General features: G+C 34.8%; 1 protein-coding gene across 2 annotated transcripts in view; it reads left to right on the forward strand.

The window, feature by feature from the left end:
* The window catches only part of FBXL17 (F-box and leucine rich repeat protein 17), a 550,690-nt gene that overhangs the window by 22,399 nt on the left and 505,632 nt on the right, over positions 1-22,659 (forward strand). For both annotated transcript variants that reach the window (XM_033178969.1, XM_033178970.1), the window contains one exon: positions 12,216-12,347. In XM_033178969.1, the coding sequence (XP_033034860.1) occupies positions 12,216-12,347 (132 nt within the window). The remainder of the gene's footprint in view (positions 1-12,215; positions 12,348-22,659) is intronic.

The following is a 22,659-nucleotide window of genomic DNA, read 5'->3' on the forward strand; positions in this document are numbered from 1 at the left end:
TACAGGAGTTTGTTACTAATAGATCTGCCCTACAGGAAATACTCCTGGGAGTCCTCCAGGCTGAAATAAGATACTACATGGTAAATGAAAGCCGCATGAAGAATAAAGAAAACTGATAAAAGTAACTACATAGAGGTTGAAAGGATGGAAAAAGATATTCCACACCAGAAGAGAGCTAGAATAGCTGTTTTATTATCAAAAAAAAAAAAAAAATCAGATTTTAAGTCCAAAGGGATCCAAGAGACAAAGAGAATTATTATATATTGGTAAATATATAATATTAATCTGTCAGGAAGATAGAGCAATTATAACCACATATGTACCTAACAACAGAATCCCTAAAATATATATAGCAAAAATTGAAAGACTTGGAGAGAGGAATAGACAGTTGTACATTAATCATTTGAGACTTAAGTAACTGACTTTCGATAGTGAATAGCACAACTAGGAGGGAGATTAACAAAGAAATAGAGGATGAACAGTACCATGAACCCATTGCACCCAGCAGATATGTACAGTACACTCAAGAACGAATACACATTCTTCTCAAGTGCACATGGAACAGTCTCACAAATAGACCGTATGTTTGATCACAAAACAAGTTTTATACATTTAAAAAAGATTGAAATCATTCAGTGTGTCTTCCCTAACCATAATGGAATGAATCTGGAAATCAATAATAGAAAGAAAATTGGAAAATACTCAGATATGCAGAAATTAAATAACAGAGCCTTGCAAAACCAATGGATTATAGAAGAAATTACAAAGGAAATTAGAAAATATCTTGAGATGAGTGAAAATGAAAGCACAACATTCCAAAACTAAAGGGATGTAGCAAAAGCAGTGCTCAGAGGGCAGTTTATAGCTGTAAAAGCTTACATTAAAAAAGAAGATCTGAAAGCAGTAATCAAAGCGTACACCTTGAGAAAGAAGAGCAGACTAAACCCAAAGTTCGTGGAGGGAAGGAAATAATGATCACAGCAGAGATAAACATGATAGAGGACAGAAAAGCTATGGGAAAAAAATTATTGAAAACCAAACTAGGTTCTTTGAAAAGATTTGAAAAAACCCTGACAAACTTTTAACTAGATTGACTAAGAAAAAACTACTCAAATTGGTAAATCATAAATGAAAGAGTAGACATTACTACTGGCTTTATAGAAATAAAAGGATTGTGTGAGAAAACTATGAATAACTGTATACCAACAAATTGGATAGCCTAGATGAAATGGAAAAATTTCTAGAGATTCAGAAACCAGAAAAACTGACCCAAGAAGTAGAAATTCTGAGTTCCAGCTACTTAGGAGCCTGAGGCAGGAGGATTGCTTGAGCCCAGGAGGTTGAGGCTATATTCGCTGCACTCCAGCTAGGGCAATATAGCAAGATTCTGTCTCTTAACAAAAAAAAAAAAGGTAGAAAATCAGAATATATTTATAAAAAAATAAGGAAATTGAATTAGTTAAAAGAAATTTCCAATCAAGAAAGACTAAGGACCATAGCTTTAGTGATGAATGTTTTCAAATATTTAAAGAAGAGTTAACACCAGTCCTCCTCAAACTGTTTCAAAAAGAATTGAAGAGGAGGCAAAACTTCCTAACTTATTCTGTGGGGTCAGCATTATCTTGATTCTGAAGCCAGCGCAAGACCCTACAAAAATGAAACTACAGAACAAACAGAAAACAACTACAGACAAGTATCTCTAATGAGTATGTAAAAATCTTCAAAATGCTAGCACACTGAATTCAGCCCCAGATTAAATGGATTTGACATCATGACCTACTATGATCTATCCGAGTAGTACAAGGGTGGCTCAACATACAAATATCGATCGATGTAATATATCACATAAAGAGAATGAAAGGAAAAAAAAATCATCTTAATTGGTGTGCAAAAGCATTTGGTGAAATAAGCAGCCTTTCTTGAAAAAACAAAACAAAACAACCTATCAAACTAGGAATAGAGTGATGCTTCCTCAACATAATAAAGACCATATGTGACAAACCCACAGCTGACATATTCAGTGATAAAAGATGGACAACTTTTCCCTTAAGATCAAGAATAAGACAAGTATGCCTGCTTTTGGCAATCCTGTTTTACATTGTGCTGGAAGTTCTAAGGAGCAATTTGGCAAGAAAAAGAAATAAAATGCTTCCATATTGGAAAGGAAGAAGTAAAACTATTTCTATTTGAAGATGTCATTATTTTATGAATGGAAAACCCTAAGGAAACCACAAAAAACTCGTTTGAACTAATAAATGATTTCAGCAGAGTGCCAGGATACAAAATCAAGATACCATAAATCAGTTGTATTTCTGCACACCCAAAAGAAATAGAATCCAAACGATTTCATTTACAACAGCATCCAAAACTATAAATTTCCCTTTAAACACTGCTTTTGCTGTATCTCATAAATTTTGATATTTTTATTTTTATTTTCATTTAGTTCAAAATATTTTAAAATTTCTTCTGAAGTTTCTTCTTTGACCCATGTGTTATTAAGAAACGTGTTGTTCATGTATGCCTATGTAACAAACCTGCACGTTGTGCACATGTACCCTAGAACTTAAAGTATTATTTTTAAAAAAGTGTTATTTAAATCGCTAAGTGTTTTGGGAGTATTTTTGTCATTTTCCTGTAATTGATTTTTATTTTGTTTCTATTGTAGTCTGAGAGCAGACATTGTATAATTTTTATTCTTTTAAATTTGCGAATGTGTGTTTTATGGCCTGGAATGCGGTCTATCTTGGTGAATATTCCATGTGAGTTAGAGAAGAATGTGTATTCTACTACTGGATGAAGTGGTCTCTAGATGTCCATTATATCCAGTCAATTAATGGTTTTATTGAGTTGAACTATGTCTTTACTAATTTTCTGCCTGTTGAATCTTTCCATTTCAGATAGAGGATATTAAGGTCTCTAACAGTGAATTTATCCATTTTACCTTGTAGTTCTAACAGTTTTTGCTTCACATATTTTGACACTCTTTTGTGAGATGAATACATGTTAAGGATTATTATGTCTTCCTGGAGTATTGTCCCTTTTATCATTATGTATGTCCCTCTTTATCCCTGATAACTTTTCTTCTTCTGAAGTCTGCTCTGTCTGAAGTTATTATAGCTATTCTCAGTTTTATTTTAGTTAATAATTGTAATTCTTCTTTAAGCATTTCTGAAGGATTGCTTTTAAGTACTTTTTCTCTCAGTTTACAACTCTCTTAATTTACAGTTTTATTCACTGTCCAGATCACTTTTGAATTCATTGAAATTTTGAAATTTTGTTTGCTGCCTAATTTTTGTGAATACTCTTTTGACTTTCAAAAGCCTTTTAAAAGAGGAGTTTTGGGTTCATTTCAAAATTGAGAAATTTTGCATATTTCCTACATACTCCTATTGCTCACATGCATAGCCCCTCCCATTATCAGTATCCCCCACCAGAGTGATACATTTATTATAATTGATAAATCTTCATTGATATATATATCATTATTTCCAAAGTCCATAATTTATGTTAGGGTTCACTCTTGGTATTGTACATTCTATGAGTTTGGATAATATATAATGACATGTATCTACCATTATAGATACAGTATAGAGTATTTTCGCTGCTCTAAAAATCCTCTGTGTTCTGCCTATTTGTTCACTCCTCCCCTCTAACTCCTGGCAGCCCCTAATGTTTTTATTGTCTTTGTAAACTCTTCCAAAATGTTTATGATTCTAATTGGAATCATGTAGTATGTAACCCCTTTAGATTGGATTCGTTCACTTAGTAGTATGCAGTTAAGGTTCTTGCATGTCTTTTCATAGCTCATTTATTTTTAGCAATGAATAATATCCTATTGCCTGTTATGTACCACAAGTTTGTCCATTCAAATACTGAAGGACATTTTGGGCATGTCCAAGTTCTGGTAATTATAAGTAAAACTACTATAAACTTCTGTGTGTAGGTTTTTGCATGGGCATAATTTTTCAACTTTTTTAGGTAAAAACCAAAGTGCATGATTGCTGGATCATGTGGTAAGAGTCTTCAGCTATAATAATGAATTCATTTATTTCTCCTTCTAGGATCTGTCATTTTTTACTTCACATAGTCTGATGCTCTGTTGTTAGGTACATATGCTTTAAAGATTTCTAAGTTTTTTTTGGAGTGTTGACTCCTTTATCATTATATCATGTCCCCCTTTATCGCTGATAACATTCTTTGCTTTGAAGCCTGCGCTGTCTGAAATTAATATAGCTACTTCTGCTTTCTTTTGATTAGTATTAATATGGCATATCTTTCTTCATTCATTTACTTTTAATTTATATATTTCTGTCTATTTAAAGTAGATTTCTTGTAGACAATGTAGAGTTGAGTCTTGTTTTTTGATCCATTTTGACAATCTGTCTTTTAATTGGTAATTTTAGACCACTGATGTTTAAAGAGATTATTTCTGTAGTTGAATTAATATCTACCATATCTGTTAATGTTTACTATTTGCTCCCCTAGTCCTTTGCTAATATTTTTGTCTTCCATGCTTTTTCTGCCTTTTGTGGTTTTAATTGAGCATTTTAATGATTCATTTTTCTCTCTTTCTTAGCAATCAATCATAGTTGGTTTTTTTCTTTTACTTTTTAGAGTGGTTATCCTAGAATTCACAATATACATTTACAACCAATTCAAATCCACTTTCAGATAACTTTGTACTGCATCACAGGTAGTGAAAATATCTTATAATAACAAAATATTTTAAAATTTTCTGGCTGGGTGCAGTGGCTCATGCCTGAAATTCCAGCACTTTGGGAGGCTGAGGCAGGTGGATTACTTGAGGTCAGGAGTTCGAGACCAGCCTGGCCAACACGGCAAAACCCCATCTCTACTAAAAATACAAAAATTAGCCAGGTGTGGTGGTGCACGGCTGTAATTCCAACTATTCAGGAGGCTGAGGCACAAGTATTGCTTGAACATGGGAGGCGGAGGTTGCAGTGAGCCAAGATCAAGCCACTGTACTCCAGACTAGGGACAGAATGAGACTGTCTCAAAAATAAATAAATAAAGTTTTTCATCCCTTATATTATTGATACTATTTATTTCCCATATATATGCATATATATGTGTGTATATGATGAAATACATCATTATTATTTTGAGCAAATTGTTATCTGCTAGCTTAATTAAGAATAAGGAAAATAAATGTTTTTATTTTACCTTCATTAGTCTTTCTCTGATGCATTGTTTCTTTGTATAGATTCAAATTTCTGACCTGTCTCATTTTCCTTGTTTCTGAAAAACTTCTTTTATCGTTTCTTGTGAGGCAGGTCTAGTGGCAATAAATTCCCTCATTTTTTGTTTGAGAAAGTCTTTATTTCTCCTTCACTTTTGAAAGATAATTTCACAGGCTATAGAATTCTAGGTTGGTGGGTTTTTTTTCCACTCAGAACTTTAAATATTTAACTCTACTTTCTTCTTGATTGCATGGTTTCTAAGGAAAAGTTAGATATAATTTTATTTTTGCCCCTCTGTAGGTAAGGTGTTTTTATCCTCTGGCTTCTTTCTAGATTTCTTACTTTTTCTTTCTTTCTTTTTTTTTTAACCTTTGATTTCTTGTAGTTTGAAAATGATATGCCTAGGTGTAGTTTTTTGTTTGTTTGTTTGCAGTTTTCCTTCATGGTATTCTCTGAACTTCTTGGGTCTGTAGTTTGGTATCTGATATTAATTTGGGTAAATCAGTCATGGGTGCTTCAGACGTTTCTCTGTTCCTGTGTCTCTTGTCTTGGTATTCACTTTTCACTTATGTTATACTTTTTGTAGTTGTTCTCTGATTCTTAGATACTGTGTTCATTTTTATTCAGTCTTTTTTCTTCTGATTTTCAGTTTTGGAACTTTCTGTTATATTCTCAAACTCAGAGTTTTTCCTTAACCATGTCCAGTCTACTAATGTATATTTTTATAGTGCCTATTGGTGCTTGCATGTTGTCTACTTTTCCCATTAAAGCTCTTAGCATATTAATCATAGTTTTAAAAAATTTCTGGTCTGGTAATTTCAACATTCCTGCCATATCTGACTCTGGTTCTGATGCTTTTTCCAGTCTCTTGAAATTGTCTTTTCCTTGTTAGTATGCCTTTTAATTTTTCATTGAAATGTGGACACGATGCACAGGTTGCGTGTCCCTCATTCAAAACTCCAAAATCCAGTATGTTCCAAATTGGAAACTTTTTGAGAGCTGACATGGCACTCAAAGGAAATACGCATTGGAACATTTCAGATTTTGGATTTTCAGATTAAGCTTGCTCAACTGATAAATGTAATGCAAATATTCAAAAATCTGAAAAAAATCCAAAAATTAAAATGCCTGTAGTCCCAAACATTTTGGATAAGGGATACTCAACCTATACTGGGAAATGCAACTTTCATAAATGGGCCTTTAGTAATATAGTGATTAGGTGTGGGGAGATGGGAAATGATCTATAGTTTTAGGATTAGGTTTTAATATTTTGGCAAGTCTGTGCCACTGGGCCACCTTTACTAGTGTTTCTTTTTTTCCCCTTATGCTTAGGTGGGCTAGGATGGCTAGAGAAGGCTCGGGTTTGGTATATCCCTTTCCTTACATGGAAGGCTATAGCTGGCTGGAGTTCAATATTTCCCTTCCCCTAGGAAGGTTAGGCTTTGACAAAACTCCCACAGGTTAGGCTCTGGTAAAATACTTCCTCCTGAGGACAGATCTTGTTAAGAATAATGGAATCCTCTGGCATATTTCAAAATGGTTACTTTTGTCCTCTCACTGCTGTATGCATGAGGTGGTTTCTCTCCAGTATTCTCCGTGAAGACCTGGTAGAGCTCCTGTAGATAAAACTCACAAAAGCCGGGAGGCTGAGGCAGGAGAATGGCGTGAACCCCGGAGGCAGAGCTTGCAGTGAGCTGAGATCCGGCCACTGCACTCCAGCCTGGGCGACAGAGCGAGACTCCGTCTCAAAAAAAAAAAAAACTCACAAAAGCATGAGTATTGTCTTATAACTAGGTTCCCCTGGAAGTTTTAATTATCAGACTTATCTATGCTGTGCCTCCAGTATTTTGGCAAATGCAGAGTTCAGATTTTCCTACTCTAGTCCTGGTTCCTGCTGAGGTTTCTGGTAGTAGTTTCTCTTCTGGTGAGTTGTTCTTCTCTGTATCTGCCTATCTCTGCAGTTTTGTGGCAGTGGTTTGGTCTGTGTCTTCATTTCTCTGATGGATCTAAAAAGAATTGTTAATTTTTCAGTGTGTTCAGCTTTTTATTTTTTAGAGCAGAGTGGCAACTTCTAAACTCCTTACATGCCAGACTGAAAACCAGAAATCTTTTCTTTTAAAGCAAGTGTTACAGTTACTGAATGATCATCCTTATCTTGTTTATGTTCAGTTTTATGCTTTATTATGTGGAAAGCCCAAGATATTTCCCAAATCCCTCTAACTTGGATGGTATAGAATAGGCCTTACTGTAGGCATAGTTCTTGCTCTCAAGGTACTATCTTTTTGGTGTCTCAGCTGGACGCCAGGGCACTTACGAGGATTTCTCCCTTTTGACAGGGTAGAGTTCCAGTGTCTCTAGCACTGTCTTCCTGGATAGATAATTTTTTATTTAAAAGAGTTGTATTCGGCCAGGCGCAGTGGCTCACGCCTGTAATCCCATCACTTTGGGAGCCTGAGGCAGGTGGACCATGAGGTCAGGAGTTTGAGATCAGCCTGGCCAACATAGTGAAACCCCGTCTCTACTAAAAATACAAAAATTAGCTGGGCGTGGTGGCGGGCACTTGTAGTCTCAGCTACTCGGGAGGCTGAGGCAGGAGAATCGCTTGAAACTGGAAGGCAGAGGTTGCAGTGAGCTGAGATTGTGCCACACTACACTCCAGCCTGGGCGAAAGAGCAAAACTCCATCTCCAAAAGAAAAAGAAATGGCCGGGCGCGGTGGCTCAAGCCTGTAATCCCAGCACTTTGGGAGGCCGAGACGGGCGGATCACGAGGTCAGGAGATCGAGACCATCCTGGCTAACACGGTGAAACCCCGTCTCTACTAAAAAATACAAAAATCTAGCCGGGCGAGGTGGCGAGCGCCTGCAGTCCCAGCTACTCGGGAGGCTGAGGCAGGAGAATGGCGTGAACCCGGGAGGCGGAGCTTGCAGTGAGCTGAGATCCGGCCACTGCACTCCAGCCTGGGCGACAGAACGAGACTCTGTCTCAAAAAAAAAAAAAAAAAAAAAAAAAAAAAAAAAGAAAAAGAATTGTATTCTATTTCTGTGGTTTTTAGATAGAGTACTAATTGTGCTAGATTTAAGGCATCCTAATGGTGATGCTTTTGTAGGGTTTGGTTGATGCCCTCTGAATGTTTTTCTGTGGGTCATAGACGAATACAACATTGAGAAATTTAAAGTCTGTCAGCCAAATTGTAAATATATCAGTTATAATGACTGACTTTACAATGCTGGGATAGTCTGGAACTTAGGACATTTATGGACGGCGTAATGGTGTTTAGTGCAGATAGGCACTGATTTAGGTCCGGTCTTGCTGGTTATATCCAGTGATGTCTAAAACAGAGTGTCAGTTTCTGTAGTGAGAATAAATGATGGTTTTACTCAGTAGTAGTAAATCATAATAGCTTCTCCTGTGAGGCACTGTTCCCCATATCTAACTTTAGCTCACATGCTGGTAATTTCTACATATGCCATCCACGTGGTTCTCATCTTTGGTTATCCATGTGGCCTCTATGAAAAGTCATTTCCTTATAGATAAAGCCACCAAAGCTACTTTTCAATGTCAAAACACCATGTAGTCAGTTTAAACTATTTTACCAGTCTGCGGCGCTGTGATTTACGTGTCTTAACTTGAGGCTCTACCAACTTGTCCACACACATTGATGTCTGAGACTTCACCAAAAACCACGCTTATTTTTTCTGTTAATATATAGATTATGTTCCTTTATTTCTCCATGTTTCTAGCTGGTGTACTAACTGTTGAGGTCTCATGAGGCCTCCTATTCACTGCACAGGATGTTATGAGATTGATAAATATGGCAAAGAAATAGTGATGGAGGAGCAAGATGTCAGCATTAGCACTCAGAAAATCTAAGGTGGAGAATATTGCTTACAAACAGTGCTAAATAGGATTGTTAACCTGACTCTGGAGTTTGGCTAACTGACTAGTCATTGACTAGGCTGACCAGCAGAGCGGCCCCAAATAGAGAAGTAAAGATTGCTTGCTCCCTGTGTGCAGTTTATTCACAAGGGGAAGAAGTATACATACCAGCTGAAAATATCCAGTTTATTAAATACAGACTAATCAGTGAAGAGACTGGGAATCAGATCAGTTTGGCTTCCTACAGAATGAGAAAACATTTTCCCCTGCCATGTCTGTTTGTACTTTTTAAAAAACTTACTCACTTTTGACTGTTTATTGCTGATTCCTTGCTATCAAAGGTAGGGATTTAGCTCACTTATACTTCCTTCCCTGTGTGTTATCCTCTCATCCTTCCAACATAATTCTATTATAATTTTTGTTAAATAAGTATTCAGTATTTACATTCTATAATTATGTACCTACCTTTTTTTCTCTAAAGCATTTTGTTTTCGTTGCAATTAATAAATGTCTTTTTATTTCTTTACATAGTTTTTATACTCAACACTAATGAAGACCAAAGCTTTCCTCCAGTTGCATTAGTATGTCTCTATGTGAATACTTCATTACATTTACTGCCTTAAAGCAGATTTGCCTGGGATAGTCTAGTCTGGACTTCTCGTACACAAGTGTGATTGCATTAGTGGTCATCTTAGTATCTTACCACCGTTATCCTTAAGATTTCCATTCTCTTGCTGTTGGGTTAGATCTTCTGTAACCCAGATGTCATGTTTTCTTTCCCTTGGTGTATTCTCGTGTTTTATAGAGCACAGATTCCAATACCTTCCTGATACATTGTATATGGGAGGTAAATCTTTTGATAACTTGTATGTCTGAAAACATCTCTAATTCTACTTTCACACTTAATTCATAGTCTGAATCCCGAGCACAGAATTCTAGGTTAGAAATAATTTATCTTCAGAATTTGATGGCATTGGACTGTTGCTTTCTTTTAGTTTTGTTAAGAAGTTTGATGCATTTTCATCCTAATCCTTTATATGAAGTTTATCTCTCTAAGTCTGTAGAATCTCTTTAAACTCATGTTTCTGAAACTTTATGATGATTTGCATTGCAATGTGTCTGTTTTTATTATTTGTGCTGGACACATGGATAAGCCCTTCCAGTCTGGAAGTTGATACCCTTTCATTCTGGAAAATTGGATAGAAATATTTCTTTGAATTCCTCTGTTTTCACTGAATAAACTTTCACAAATCCCCATATTTTCCCCATTGTGCTTTGGTTCTCAGCTATGTGTGGTATACCCCAGTCCAAAAACCCTATGGTTTCCTCTCTCCAGAGATTACATTGTTTTGGCATTGTGGGAAAAAAGGCAAGGTCAGACTGTGCAGTAATGGGGAGGTGATCTGAGGATTTAACTACTTTTTCAACAGACTTTCAAGAATTCTAGTATTTTTAGCCCCAACCGCAGCCTCACTGCCAGACATATGTGAGTCTGTTGAGAGTTCTTTAGTAGACTTCTTTGCTTTTCCCACTGTTGGCTTTGGATTTTGTTTGCTTAGGTATAGTGACATGCCATTGTACATTTGTTGTAGAAATATATATACCTTTTTTAATGAATTCAATAAAAATCTGATATCTAATGAGCATGATGAATACTAATGAAAAATATTTCAAGGTATCTGCAACAGTGATATATGAAGTAATCTTTGATTTCGATTGCTTACAAAGTCTCAGGTATTGCTAAGCTACTGCAGTGTTTTTCATATAATAAGGAAAGGCTAAAGTTCAGTTGAAGGATAACATAAAAAATGAACATGTACTTTAAAAAAATCTGCTTTCCTGAAACCCCTGAATTCTCTCCATGGGCCAGTTAGAACCCATGAATTAACTGTGGAACTTAGTAGTGTATGAGGCCACAGTCATGGTTTCTTGTATTTGCCCACTTAAAATGAGCTTCTTTATAGTACATAATCCTGATCAGCCTTTTCATTCATTTAACAAATATTTATTAAGTGTCAACTAAGTGTAAGATACCGGGCACCAGAGATACCTTATTTAATAAAATAGATAATCTGCTGACTTCATGGAGTTTACATTTCTGTAGGAATATGTTATTGGTAGTAGTGCAGCCTAGATTATAATAATATAGTTTATATCTATCACCACCCCTGGAAAAGTAACTGAACTCACATGTATTTCTGATGTCATTACTTTACTTGAGACAGAACTTGTAAGTTTTTTTTTCTCACAAAAGCAATGTTTGTTAAAAAAATTAGAGAAGATTCATAGGCAGAAGGGAATAAAAACTCATGCACTAATCAGAATTAACCACTGTGAACACCTTGGTATGTATTTCAGTCCCGTTTGTGTGCACAAATACATATGTATGCATTTATGCATAATTTCTTTATAAAATTGGATTATACTATAACAGCTTACATACATTTTTGTCACGTTTGTTCCAATTTAAGTGGTTGTATAATACTCAGTCTTATGAATATGCTATAATTTATTCCTTTAAGTATTATATTTTTTTCCTCACTATTAAGACACTAAAGAGGCTGGGTGCAGTGGCTCACACCTGTAATCCCAGCACTTTATGGGAGGCTGAGGTGGGAGGATTGCTTGAGGCCAGGAGTTTGAGACTAGTCTGGACAACATAGTGAGACCCTAGCTCTACAACAAAATTTAAAAAGTGGCCAGATGTAGTGGCACACACCTGTACTCCCAGCTACTCAGGAGGCTGAGGTAAGAGGATCTCTTTAGCCCAGGAGGTTGAGGCTGTAGTGAGCTGTGATTGAGCCATTGCACTCTAGCCTGGGCAACACAGTGAGACCCTGTCTTTAAAAAAGAAATACTGGAGTGATAAATATGTAATTTTGAACTGTTAAGGAATACAGATACCTTGGCGGGCTTGTAATATGAGTTGGTTGAAACAGGGAGGTACATTAGAAGGTTAAAAATGTTTATACATTACTGTTTTAAATTATGGATTGCTTACATTCTATCTTATTTTACAAGTAACATAAATATTTAACTCTGACATGGTTATTTTCAAAAAATTATATGAAAATCTCACTTGAAATATGTTGCCTCTGTTATTTTTTGAGCATTCAGCTAAATATGTTTGTTTACAGCTGGGCTCAAAATGCAGAGAACTCAAAGATATTCATTTCGGCCAGTGTTACAAGATCTCAGATGAAGGCATGATCGTCATAGCTAAGGGCTGTCTGAAATTACAAAGGATATACATGCAGGAAAACAAATTAGTAAGTACTTGTTATCATCCTTGTGTTGTTCATTTTGTTCCTAACCTTTGAATTCTTTCAAGTTTATTTATAATTTTTTTCTGCTTATTGTCTTGTGATGGTTCAAATACTACTTAATCAAAAGCAAAAATTCTTTTAAAGTGATGATTTTATAAATGGATCTTTTAACTGAATAGATGGTGTTTGTGTGTGGTACCTGCATGTTAAAAATCCCTCATTAGCATGTGCTGATGCATCTTTTCTAAATGTGGACCGTGAACTAACACTGGTAAATTGGAAAAATCAAATTTGTTTGTCAAACATAAGTCTATGGTTTTAGTTCTTTCTGGTATCTCTAGGGATTATGATAATTCTAGACAGTTAGAATTTTTTTATTGTCCAGAAAAATGTACTCTTGTAAAATAGAGCCTTTTACTTAGTATGATAAAAAATGGGATTCAATAATTTAGAGTGTATAATATGGGCAATTACATAAATTTTATATTTTAAGCATGTGCATGGATAACTCAGATGTGTTTAATGTATTATGCTTAAAAAATCTTACAATTGTTTTATTGAGAGGTAATTAACATAAAATACATTTCAAAACTCTTTAAAGTGTACAACTCATTGGCTTTTAGTATATTTACCATGTTGTGCAGTCATTACCAATGTCAAATTTTTTAATATTTTCATTACCCCTGAAAAAAATCCTGTGCCCATTAGCTATCACTCCCCATTTTACCTTAACTTCTTCTAGTCCCTGTCAACTGCTAATTTACTTTCTTTCTCTATGGGTTTTCCTATTCTAGATATTTTGTATAAATGGAATCACATGATACATGGTCTTTTGTTTCTGGTGTCTCACTTAGCATGATGTTTTCAAGGCTCATTCACGTTTACCATGTATCAGAGCTTTATTATGTTTTATGGCTGAATAATATTCCAAAGCATTTACATTTTTATATGATAGGTACATCGTATCAGTTAAAAGAAAAAGTTGTCACTAGGGGGCACCAGTAGGAGTTCTTCAAATTGAAAAATAGCATACATACAGTCATGGGCCATGTAACAATTTTTGAGTTAACAGTGGACAGCATATATAATAGTGGTCGTGTAAGATTATTATACTGTATATTTGCCTTTTCTATGTTTAGATACAGAAATACCATTGTATTGTTGCCTGCAGTATTCAGTAAAGTGACATGCTGTTCAGCTTGACAGCTTAGGAACAATAAAAGCTATAACATATAGTTCATGGCTTTCTGTTAGCTCATAGAATGTTTAAGTACATTCTGTGATGTTCACACAACAAAATTACCTAGTGACACATTTCTCATAACATTTTCCTGTCATTAAGCAATGCGTGTCTGTATTTGAAAATGTTGTCAGGGTAGTCTTGAATGTGTAGTAAACCACAAAGAAGACTTGCTTTTTTAGTTGTATTTCAGAAATGAAGAGATCTTTTTATTGCCCCTTGCAGTTCATAACATTTAATAATTATTATGTAATAGTCATTCTTGAGACAGTAGGATTTTGTAAAGATAAGTTAGGTCTGTGTTAGAGACACTGAATTTTTGAATACTGGTGTTCACTCACTTGCATTGTGACCCTGGGAAAGTTACTTGAGTTCTTTACACCTCATTTGTAAATGAGGTTATTGATCTCTACTATTTGCTAGTTATAGTTTCGAGGATTAAATGACACTGTATCTTTAAATTGTCTAGTACAAACTCTGACTTATAGGAGACATGTAAAACATAGTAGTTTTTATGGCATCACAACTGTATTTGTTATCTAACTTTTGGTTTTCACTTTACATCCAAGGTAAATTAAAGGATGGTGATCTCAATTTAGAAGTTTTCTATTTCTCAAGCAATAGGATATTTGTTGACTCATATTTTTCTTGTCGAGTAAACGTAGAGAAATAGTTTTATTGGCACATCAAACAATTTTTAGCTAGTGGTTTCCCAAAAAAGCAACTGTTTATGTTTTGAAGGTTCTTGTTATGTTCACATTAGATTTTTCCTAATATTTTGGTACATTAAAAAGATGTTATATACTTAAATGCTAAGGGAATCAGTTTTGTATTTAGTTTTTTTATTAAACATTTTCATTTCATTGGAAATTTCAGGTAATTTTGCTAAGTCTTAAAGGCTCATTCACTACAGTTCTTCCCATTTAAGTTTCTTAGAAAAGGAAATTTAGAATAATTTGAACTCTTTATTGGATTATTGAGATATTGATACCTAACCTCTCATAGGAAGTTTGTATTTTTAAAATTGACGAAATAAGGAGAAATATTTAAATACTTGCAAAGCCACAATTTAAAGTAATTAGAATGTTTTTACTTTGACACGTATTCTTAATAATGTAACAGCAAATATTTTAAATTAGCAACTAATACAGGTATGTACAGAGAACACTGTCAGAAAGAATACCAAAAGAATTTCACCTATGCTTTGACAAATACTGATAATCAGTCAAATTATTTTGCTAATTCTCTTAATAAACTGAATCTTCTCAAAAAGAGTATTATAGTTTAATTGCATAGTCTAAAAATAATGGTGGCATAGTTTTCGTATAAACTTTGCTGACTTAAACTATCAAGCTGTTTTGGTAGTATTTGAATATACATGCATCTTTTCATATTATATCTTGGCCTTTAGATGGCAGCATTGTCTTTGTGTATTTCTGTGGCATAGCTTTTGTGTCCTTGATGTAACTATAAGGATATAATGCCTCTATAAGTTTCTGCTGATGGTTTCTGCTGATGTTATGGTTTGTTTTACATTTTTGTTCTTTATGTAACCTTAATGGGAAAATTTCTTCTTAAGTTATTTTAAAAAATTGTATTTACAATGCTACAGGATGATCTTACCATTTTACACAAAGTAGTAAGATAGTAGAACATTTTTATTTGTGGCACTGGTTTAAGTAAGATAAACTTTAGAATAGAGGAAGGATTCTTGTGGTTATGAGGGAGAAATTTTATTCATGTGGAAAGTGAGGACAGTGATATGCCTTAAATGAGTTATAGTGAAGCAGAGGACTCAGGACTTAGATGTAGAATTTTTTTTCTTTTTTTTTTCTTTTTGAGACGGAGTTTCGCTCTGTAGCCCAGGCTGGAGTGCAATGGCGCGATCTCAGCTCACTGCAACCTCCACTTCCTGGGTTCAAGAGATTCTCCTGCCTCAGCCTCCTGAGTAGCTGGGATTACAGGTGTAAGCCACCATGCCCAGCTAATTTTTTTTGTATTTTTAGTAGAGATGGGGTTCCACCATGTTGGTCAGGCTGGTCTTGAACTCCTGACCTCATGATTCGCCCACCTCGGCCTCCCAAAGTGCTGGGATTACAGGTGTGAGCCACCGCGCCTGGCCTTAGATGCAGAATAGTGAGACAAGTGTCATGTACCTACATAGGTATAGTTTGCATTTGCTGTAAAACTCTTATGTTGACTATACAAATAGATTTGAGGAGTACAACTGCAGTGAGGGTCTAGCATATTGTATGTGTCTCTCTCTTCTAGTGATAGGTTTTATATCACTTCTGAATAGTGCATACCACAAAGCTATTTTTAAGTCATATTTAGTTTGAGCATATAGTTGTTAATGATCTAGAAACCTCAGTTAAGTATATTTCCTCTGCTTCTTTAATTTCCCTGTACCAGATTCTGCTTCTCTACTTTTTGGACAGAGAAGCTCTTTGGGTGGCTTTTTATTTCGTTGTAAAATGATGAGGTCAGATAGATTACATGTCATTTGTTATATAGGCCGATGTTTTAAAGTACTGGAATTTTATGAGTTATTCCAAAAATAGCTTCTGTGCTATGTCCTATGTCAGAGCATTTTTGATGTAGATCTGTATGTGTTACGTGTGTATTTGGTCTATTTTTTACATTTTGTACTCTGAATAATTGGGCTGTAAACTATTATAGATTACTCAGTTGTCAAGAAAATAGTAATAGGCCGGGCGCGGTGGCTCAAGCCTGTAATCCCAGCACTTTGGGAGGCCGAGATGGGTGGATCACGAGGTCAGGAGATCGAGACCATCCTGGCTGACACGGTGAAACCCCGTCTCTACTAAAAAATACAAAAAAAAACCTAGCCGGGCGAGGTGGCGGGCACCTGTAGTCCCAGCTACTCCAGAGGCTGAGGCAGGAGAATAGCGTGAACTCGGGAGGTGGAGCTTGTAGTGAGCTGAGATCCGGTCACTGCACTCCAGCCTGGGCGACAGAGCAAGACTCCGTCTCAAAAAAAAAAAAAAAAAAAAAAAATAGTAATGTACTATGAATAGATTTCAGAAAGTTATAGGGAAATGATTAAAGTTTCCTAATTGAAAGTTGATTTCTTGAAAGTTAATTGTGAATGTTTACTTTTCAATCTCTTAGTTGATATTTTACTAGTTTTATAATTCTGTGACTTCTCTTAGAGTCCTTTGGCTGCTGCTGTAACAATCTTGTTTTAAATTTTATCCTTTGGAGGCTTACATGAATGATACAGGATCAAATTCACCTCTCCAGGCTTTCCCCCCACCCACCCCCCAGGCTGAAAGCATTTTAAGGGGAGATGGAGGCAAACACCATTTTTGAGTTGCACAGAACTCAGTTAAAACCTTGATGCATACTCACGTGACTTGCTTTAGTTATCTTAATTTTTGCACTTTGTTTTGCTTCCTTGCAGAAAGGATACTACTTCATACATGTTCTTATGAGGATCAGACTAAATGAGATTAAGAGGTAAAGCACCAAATGGGTTTCATTGCCACAAAACACAAGAAGGCTTCAATAAAGGTTTTTATCCTCTCCTATCAGGAGAGAGGATATTGAAGCCTATTATTTGCTTTCTGCAGTTTACTAATTTGAATTGGGCCGTATCAATGCCTAGTGTCACCTAGTCTGATTTTACCTGTTAGCCACCGACAGTTTAATTTTTTTTTTCTCTTTGCTGTGATTTGAGGCTGTTGTAGCAGTTAGGTGAAAAAATTGGTAGCCATGTTGATAATAAACTAGAGTAGTATATAAGATAAACATTTGTATCAAGAGTTTAAATAGCAGTAGTTAATTCAGCATTATGTGACAGCTTCCATTTCCTGACTCTTACTGTTCACCATAGAGTTAATATATTAATGGGTTTATATATAAGAGTTAATATATTAAGGAGATTGGTTGTCCACAACCCTAGCCCCCCTACTATAGTCTTTAAGTCTTATTTCTCAAATATTCCTTGTGAAGTGAGTTTAATTGTAATACCAGACATAAATAATTTCCATTTTTGAGGGATTTTATACAAAAGGAACAAGTACTCACTTTAGCCTCCAAAATCATCCAGAGTATATACTTGCCTTCAGTGTTCTTTCCTCTCTTAATGGATGGCGCATTTACTTAAACCCAGAATGGTAGTTTCCAGTGAACAGTGATACTTGAATGTGGCATTCTAAAGGAGGTGACCTAGAGGTATTGAACCTTATCTTATTGTGGTCTCTGTCCATTTGGGTTGCTGTACCAAAATACTATAAACTGGATAACTTACAAACAACAGACATGTGTTAGTCACAGATGTGGAGGCTGACAAGTCCAAGATTAAGGCACTGGCAGGTTTGGTATCTGGTGAGGGCTTACTTTCTAGTTCATAGACACCTTCTCACATGGTAGAAAGGCAAACAAGCTCCCTGTGGCCTATTTTGTAAAGGTACTAGTCCCATTTATTAGGGCTCTGCCCTTATGACTTAATCACTCCCCAAAGATCCCACTTCCTAATACTATCATCTTGGAGGTTAGGATTTCAACATATGGGTTTTGGGGGTACACAAACCTTTAGACTATAGCAACTACATTTCAGGATTTTGCTGTCATTTGTTGGTAATAGAAAATATTTAATACAATTTATCTTTTATTGAGTATTGTTAATTTACCAGGTACTATGCTGTTTTGTATAATTAATCCTCATAACTATCACATGAGGTAGCTATTTTTATCCAATTTTACCAGTGAGGTAATTGAGGCATAAAGAAGTTAACAACAGGTAGCTGTCAAAGTCAAAATTCTAACCCAGATCTGTTAAGATTCCCAAACTTTTCTTTGCTAGCCCTTTGGATTGCATGGATATATTACCTGTAATGCTAATCCACACACCTTTGAACCAAGTAGCAACTTCCAAAAGACATTATCTCCCTTTAAAACACTTGTTGACCAGTGATGTGAGACATCAAAGGAAGAAGTTAATTATTAGCATGAGTAGACAATCATTTTTTAGGGTGATAATTGATTGCAGGAGAAGCTGCAAGTACCAGCAGGAGTGTATTTAAAACATTTTCTAGGAAAATTACTGAAATTATCAAAGAGGAAAGCTAGTATTTAGTGTTGATCTTAATCTTATATGGATATGAATATAATTAATAATAGAATTGCAGTATTTTATACAAAGCTTCTCTGTATTGCAAACATGGTGTTTTATATTTTTGTGATATTTCGATTCAGAAGCTAGTACCATTTGATTTTTGTCCAGAAGATTTAGTGGCAATTTTAATGTATTCATGAACTGGTAACTCTGTACTCTATTCCTTAACATTTGTTTCAGATGTTCATTCAGTTCCATTAGCATTTGAACAGTTACTATGTTCCAGGCACTGTGAGAGGTGTTGAAGGATTAAACAAGAGTTACACTGCCAAAGAGAGAAGATCCTAGTCTCATGATAGTGCTATAGAAACACCAATTGCAAAAATAGTTATTCTTATGTGAGGGATAAGGAAGGAATCTGAAAATCTTATAAATAGTAAGTGATATTTGAACTGAGTTTTGAATTACATGTAGTGATGTGATGAATATGCAAGCAGACATATTTTAGGGTAAGGTAATTGCAGTAATGGGAAAGAGCATTAACAAAGATAAAACATCAGAAAAATATGGGAAATGCTTAATAAGTGGTGAGTGTTACAGTGCCACTAGGTTGATAGGCTGGATAGTAGGGAAGTATTCATATTTGGTTTGGAAAAGAAAGAAGGGACCGGGTTGTTAAATTTTTTTCAGTGTCATGCTGTGAAATTTGAAAGTCTCTAGGTAATAAGAATGATAGCATGAGATTTTAGCAAGTGTGAAATGTGATCAGATTTTAATTCTTGTTTTATTTTCCTATTTTGAAAAATTAAGAAAAATATAGAATACAAAAAGGAGTAATAACAGCTGTATTCCCATCACATGTAAATTGACAGTTGTTAATATTTTATTAAATTTGCTGCTGCTGCTGCTTGAATTAATAAAACAAATAAACTTCAAGTCTCTGTTGTCTTACATTCATACTGTTGTCCCATTGTTCCCTTCCAGAGCAGCTGCTATGATGATGTAAAGTGCTTTAAAAAATATTTTAATATGTATGTGGATAACCATGACATGTGGTATTATTTAGTTTGTGGTCACATGTAATTTATATCTAGTGTCGTATGGTTAAATATCTGGTCTCACAAAGTATATATGAGTCTACAATTTGCATGTTTACTTTTATTTTTGAGATCTAGCCATAATGAATATAATTCATTCTTTTTCATTGTTAGTGGTCTATTATATGTATAAATCTCCTGGTTATTCATTCCCTGTTGAAGGTCACTTACATTGCTTCTACTGTTTTACTATCAGAGGCAGTATTGCAATAAAATTATTGTATAAATCACTTGTGCTCATCTTCAAGAGTTTCTCTAGGGCATATGCTAGAAGTATATATAATATGGTGCTAAGATATGTACATTTTCAAATTTTTCTAGATCATGTCAAATCACTCTCTACTGGTAATTGAAATCATGCTTTAGAGATGTATCTTGCTGATGGAGTGTCAACTCTTTTGAGGGCCAGGAGTATGTACTCATCTTTTTATTCATCCCTCCTCGTGTTGGAATATAATAGACATTCAATAAATGTTGATTTAGGGACAGATGGGTTACTACTGCATTGAGCATGCTTTAAAAAATGTATCACTTCATATATTTTGATGACATATTTTATTAAATGAAAGCTTAAAATAGTTTAAAGAGTCAAACATTTTTTCACTTTTTAAGTAAGTAAATTGTTTTGACCTAGTTAGCACATTAATGATGGCATTCTTTGTGTATCAAATTTATCCAGCCAAAGTCACTAATGTACTCAAGGGGTTTTTTTTGGGGGGGGGATAATTGTCTTTAACAACATGCACTTCTGATCAACTAGAATATAATTGTTGTCAGAATTATGTTGACTTGTACATTCTTACTGTTAATGAAATCAGTTTTATTTTGTTAAAGTGGTATTTGAAAGATATAGTTTCAATTAAAACAAGTTTCTTTTTTTTTTTTTAAAGTAGAGACAGGGTCTCACTATATTGCCCAGGCTGGTCTCGAACTCCTGGGCTCAAGTGATTCTCCTGTCTTGGCCTCCCAAAGTGCTGGGATTGTAGGCATAGCCACCATGCCTGACCTAAAACAAGTTTTTTGACAGTATAATTTCATTCAATACATTTTTGCTCATTTTAAATTCTTTGCTAGATCTTATCCTCTTACTCCCTTTTTAGTCTATTGGTATCTTTCTCTTAAGGCTGTTTTTTTTGGTTGGTTGTTTGTTTTAAAATCAGATATGTTGGCAGGAACATAAGTGAGTTATATTCTATTATTTGAAGGCATAAAGAGCAATAAAGAATGAAGGTGTATTTTTTCTTTCCCTGTGTGCCAGTGTCGTATAGAAGACAGGCAGTGACTTGGATGATATCCAAACAATTTTTCTTTGGAATGCATTATTTTTTACCCAGCAGATTTACCTGCTTAATTATATTAGTTTAGTAATATTAAAATTAGTTCACAAACTCTGGGGACTCATCAGCTGATAATAGGAGATGACCAAATGCAAATAGGATCTCAGGAGGAAGCTAGCTTAGTATTAAAAACTCAGATAAAGATATCCCAGTGTGGATAATGCAGAATTTGTTATGGTTAAAAATAGGAAATTCCAAACAGTATTTAAGTATTCTTTAAAAATATATTTTTTTCTGTATTAAATTCTAGAGTGCTTCTTTTGGGTTTAAAATTTATAATTGGTAGATTATTTTTAGTGTAATTCTTTTGTTAGTGCTTTTTTTCCCCACATATGTAGTCTGTAGTTTAAGTCGTGTTTTTTTAAAATAAAAATCTGATTTTTATTTGCTTTCTTTTTTGACTACCTGTTAAAATCAGAGATTTGAAGCAAAACAAATTATCTCTAAGATACAAGTGCAGAAGTGCAGTGTTGGGCTTTGTGCTCAAGTGTTGGCCACAGGAGATAGTGGGTTGAGATAAAGACTTGATTCATTAGGCTTAGCAAATAGAAATTTTATAAGAGTTAGATGGTAGTGGCATGCTAGTAGTACATTAAGCCTATCATTTATGAGGACATGTTCCTGAACTACCTTTCTAGCCTGTCAGTCAACAAGTGAAATGTATTATTTGGATCTAGGAAGAAGTTTTGACTTACGTTTTTATCCACAGTAATAAGGTTCTAGGGTTTTAGGATATCCAATACTTAATAATCCCAGTTATTTCAGTGACTAGGCTTAAAAGAAGGAGAATTGGAGAATCAGCCTTTTTTCTTTCTTTCTTTTTTAAATAAAGATTTGCCTTTCTAAATATAGTCTACAAACTTCAGTTGAATCTGACTTCCAGGTAATAGGATGCACTTTTTCCATCATTTTATTGTAGTCATTATCACAAAGATACATTATTGTGAATGTCCTATGGCACTTGGGCCTTTGTCAGACAACCCTGTCTTCAGGCAAAGATATACAGGCGATATTTCTATCTAAACCTGTGTTAAGTACTGTTCCTATTAGTGTTGCAGATTTTACTTACTCATATTAGGTTGGTTGTCTTACTGTCTTTCTTGAAATTATTTTCAAAGGTTTGAACATAAAGTTACCTAATAGGCAGTAGAAGGATGAATAGTCATGTGAGTTTTGGGGTGGATTCTTTTGGTGGTTGTTGTTGGCTATATCATCTAGATTTTAATAGCCACGAAGTTTAAAAGCCAGGTAAGTCCATAGTGATTTGATACTTTTTTTTCCAACCCTTCTTCTGTTGCGTCTGAGTTTGTATAGCCACATCTAGGTTGCAGACTATATCAGTATAGTATTTTTATTTACTGGCTGCCATATTTCATTATTTTGGATTTCTAATGTATGATGGTAGAAGTACTCAAGTTACATCAGGAGAGTTTGGGGGTAAAAAATTTGTAGTGTCTGTTACCAGATCTTCATTGGCTATTTTTGATTGGAGCATAAAATCTAGATGGTTATCGTTCACTTAATAAGACATATGAATAAATATATTGAGACTGTAATACAA

The sequence above is a fragment of the Trachypithecus francoisi genome, unplaced genomic scaffold (genome assembly GCF_009764315.1).
Source record: "Trachypithecus francoisi isolate TF-2019V2 unplaced genomic scaffold, Tfra_2.0 Lachesis_group2, whole genome shotgun sequence".
In the NCBI taxonomy this organism is placed as follows: Eukaryota; Metazoa; Chordata; class Mammalia; order Primates; family Cercopithecidae; genus Trachypithecus; species Trachypithecus francoisi.